At 31.8% G+C, this 2,764-nt stretch overlaps 1 protein-coding gene across 1 annotated transcript in view; it reads right to left on the minus strand.

The window, feature by feature from the left end:
- LOC137645939 (facilitated trehalose transporter Tret1-like) overlaps positions 1-1,879 on the minus strand; it is an 11,676-nt gene extending 9,797 nt beyond the window's left edge. Inside the window, exon 1 of the mRNA XM_068379006.1 lies at positions 1,741-1,879. Coding sequence (XP_068235107.1) covers positions 1,741-1,776 — 36 coding nt within the window. The 5' untranslated portion in view covers positions 1,777-1,879. The remainder of the gene's footprint in view (positions 1-1,740) is intronic.
- Positions 1,880-2,764: the final 885 nt, after the last annotated feature.

The following is a 2,764-nucleotide window of genomic DNA, read 5'->3' on the forward strand; positions in this document are numbered from 1 at the left end:
ATATATATATATATATATATATGTATATATATATATATATATACATATATATATATATATATATATATATATATATATATATATATATATATATATATATATATATATATACAAACAACGTTAATAATGGCTGGAAATACAAAAGAAAAAGCATTCAGGAAAGAGACTGGGTGAATTCCTAGCGAAACGGAGTATGATAATTGTCGTTTCTATATTTAGATGACAATGGTATGATGGGAGAGTGGTAGGGCGCGGGGTGGGGGGGGGGGGGGCGGAATTGGTGTACTAAGGGGCTAATGCACTAGATTGTGTCACAGAAGAGCCTTAGGATTGTGAAATGGAATTGGGATCTAAAATTTTCAACTTGCAAAAGATGTTAGAAAAACTAATAAGCAAGAGGGAAGGCGGCAGAACAATGCACTTTGGAAGAAAGGATTTAGAATAGACATAACTTGGACTTTGAAGTAGACATTAAGATTTCAGTAAAAAAAAAAGAAAGAAAACAATTGCCTAGATAAAACGGGAAGATATATCTTACATATCCTATTGATTAGTATTTGGGTTATGTAACACGGTGTTTGGACCAGGGAGGTCATTCAGCACAGAGGTTTAAAAGTCAAACGTTTTGACGGGAAGATGGAAGAAAGTGTTATAGTGATTGTTAACCTTCTGATAAATATGGTAATTATTATCTTTACATCGGTAAACAGAGCCATTAAATTAGTGCTAAAGCCTGGAATACTCTATTTAACAAAACCATAGGCAGTAAAAAAGACTATAGAGGTGATATAGAACAAGTTGTTACTGTTCTTGAAATATTTTATTTAAATCGTTCATTACTTCTCTGGCAGTTTATTTCGTTATTTCATTTTTTTACTGGGCTATTTTTTCCTGTTGGAGCCCTTGGGCTTATAGCATCCTGCTTTTCAACTAGGGTTGTAGGTTAGCTGATAATAATAATAATAATAATAATAATAATAATAATAATAATAATAATAATAATAATAATAATAATAATAATAATAATATAGAAGGCCTGAGAATATTCGGTGCCCAAAAGCAAATAGCCAGAAACTCCACTCACATTTTTAATTCTACCTTATTTAACTCCTTGAATGCCATTTGGGACGACATAATGAAACCAGCCATTCCACTTGAAACTATTGTATGTACCGTATTCTAATTTTCAAGCATTTTTTTTTCATTTGTCTTGCCAGTAGATTTCTAAAATTCACTTTCATCAATACATTCTTCTATCATTCTATGTTATAGTTCAAATTTTTCTAAAATTACTTTAATATAATTCAATAAATTTTTTTTCCCAAAAATAGTTCCCGTCGAAGTAAACACATTTCCAACTCATTTTCCACCTTTTACTATCGGAGCAATGAATATTCATTTGATTTTTCTTGTACTTGTCTTTTAATATAAATTCCCTTCGTTGATAACGTCCCATTATGATACATTCTATGAAAATAGTAAAAATAATTTTAGCTTCACTCTGCCTTCTGGAAATTGGTGCATTACACCTATTTGGAAAATATATAGATGGAAAGTCGGGTCTATGAACACACAAACGTTCTTTTTCAATAGTTTTTCACTTCGTCGTCAATCGTTCGAGTTTAATACGACACGTTACGATACATATCACCATAATTAAGAAAATAATAATGAAATCAACGCGTACAAATTACTTTTCCCATTTTTTCCGTAACAAGTGACCACTTAATGGTAGAATACCTGTCGGCTTCTAGGCGTCATGATGATCCCCATCATGTCGGTAAATGACCCCTCTGGCGACCGCGCGTTCTGCAATCCTCCACGGTCAGGCACTGCAGTCTCTTCAGGGCAGATCTGATGAGGACTGTGGCGTTCTCAGTTAGCGAGACCGATTATGCAACTCATGGAGTCTACGAAAATAGATTGTTGCCACGGGGCAATGCATTTCAGTGGGGTCTAGTACATAATTAACGGGATCACGTTCAGGGGATTACATCTTCAGATAATCTGATAAAAAAGGGCTTTTTTTTTTCATCATCTCTGTTCGTGGCTGTGGGTGTATTCATCAACAGGCACAAATTTAATCAAGATACAGACACGTTTTTTTATCATATATATATATATATATATATATATATATATATATATATATATATATATATATATATATATTCCCCTCAACAGGGTATGACTACTCCCTCTCCCCCTACAGAAGGACGGGGAGAGATCGAGTCTTTTCAGTGAGCGTGACCAGAAAGACCTATCTATCTATCTATCTTTATATATATATATATATATTTATATATATATATATATATATATATATATATATATTTATTTATTTATATATATATATATATATATATGTATGTATATATATATATATATATATATATATATATATATATATATATATATATATATATATATATATATATATATATGTATGTATGTATATCACCATCAACTATTATATACCAGTCCATTGTAGGACAAAATCCTCATACATATCATTCTGCTCCCGTCTGTCATTGGTTTTTCTATCCCAGTCCACACTTGCAAACCATTCCTAGTTCGTGAATTCGTCGTCTTCTCTTCCTTTCCCTTCTTCTTTTGCAATCTCTAAGTACCCACTCTATTATTCTTAATGTCCATCTTCTGTCTGTCATTCTCATTATATGTCCTGTCCTTGTCCATTTTTTCACATGTTAAAATACCCTCTACTTTAGTTTGCTCTCTTATCCATGTTGTTCTTTTTCCATCT

The sequence above is a fragment of the Palaemon carinicauda genome, chromosome 8 (assembly GCF_036898095.1).
Source record: "Palaemon carinicauda isolate YSFRI2023 chromosome 8, ASM3689809v2, whole genome shotgun sequence".
Classification (NCBI taxonomy): Eukaryota; Metazoa; Arthropoda; class Malacostraca; order Decapoda; family Palaemonidae; genus Palaemon; species Palaemon carinicauda.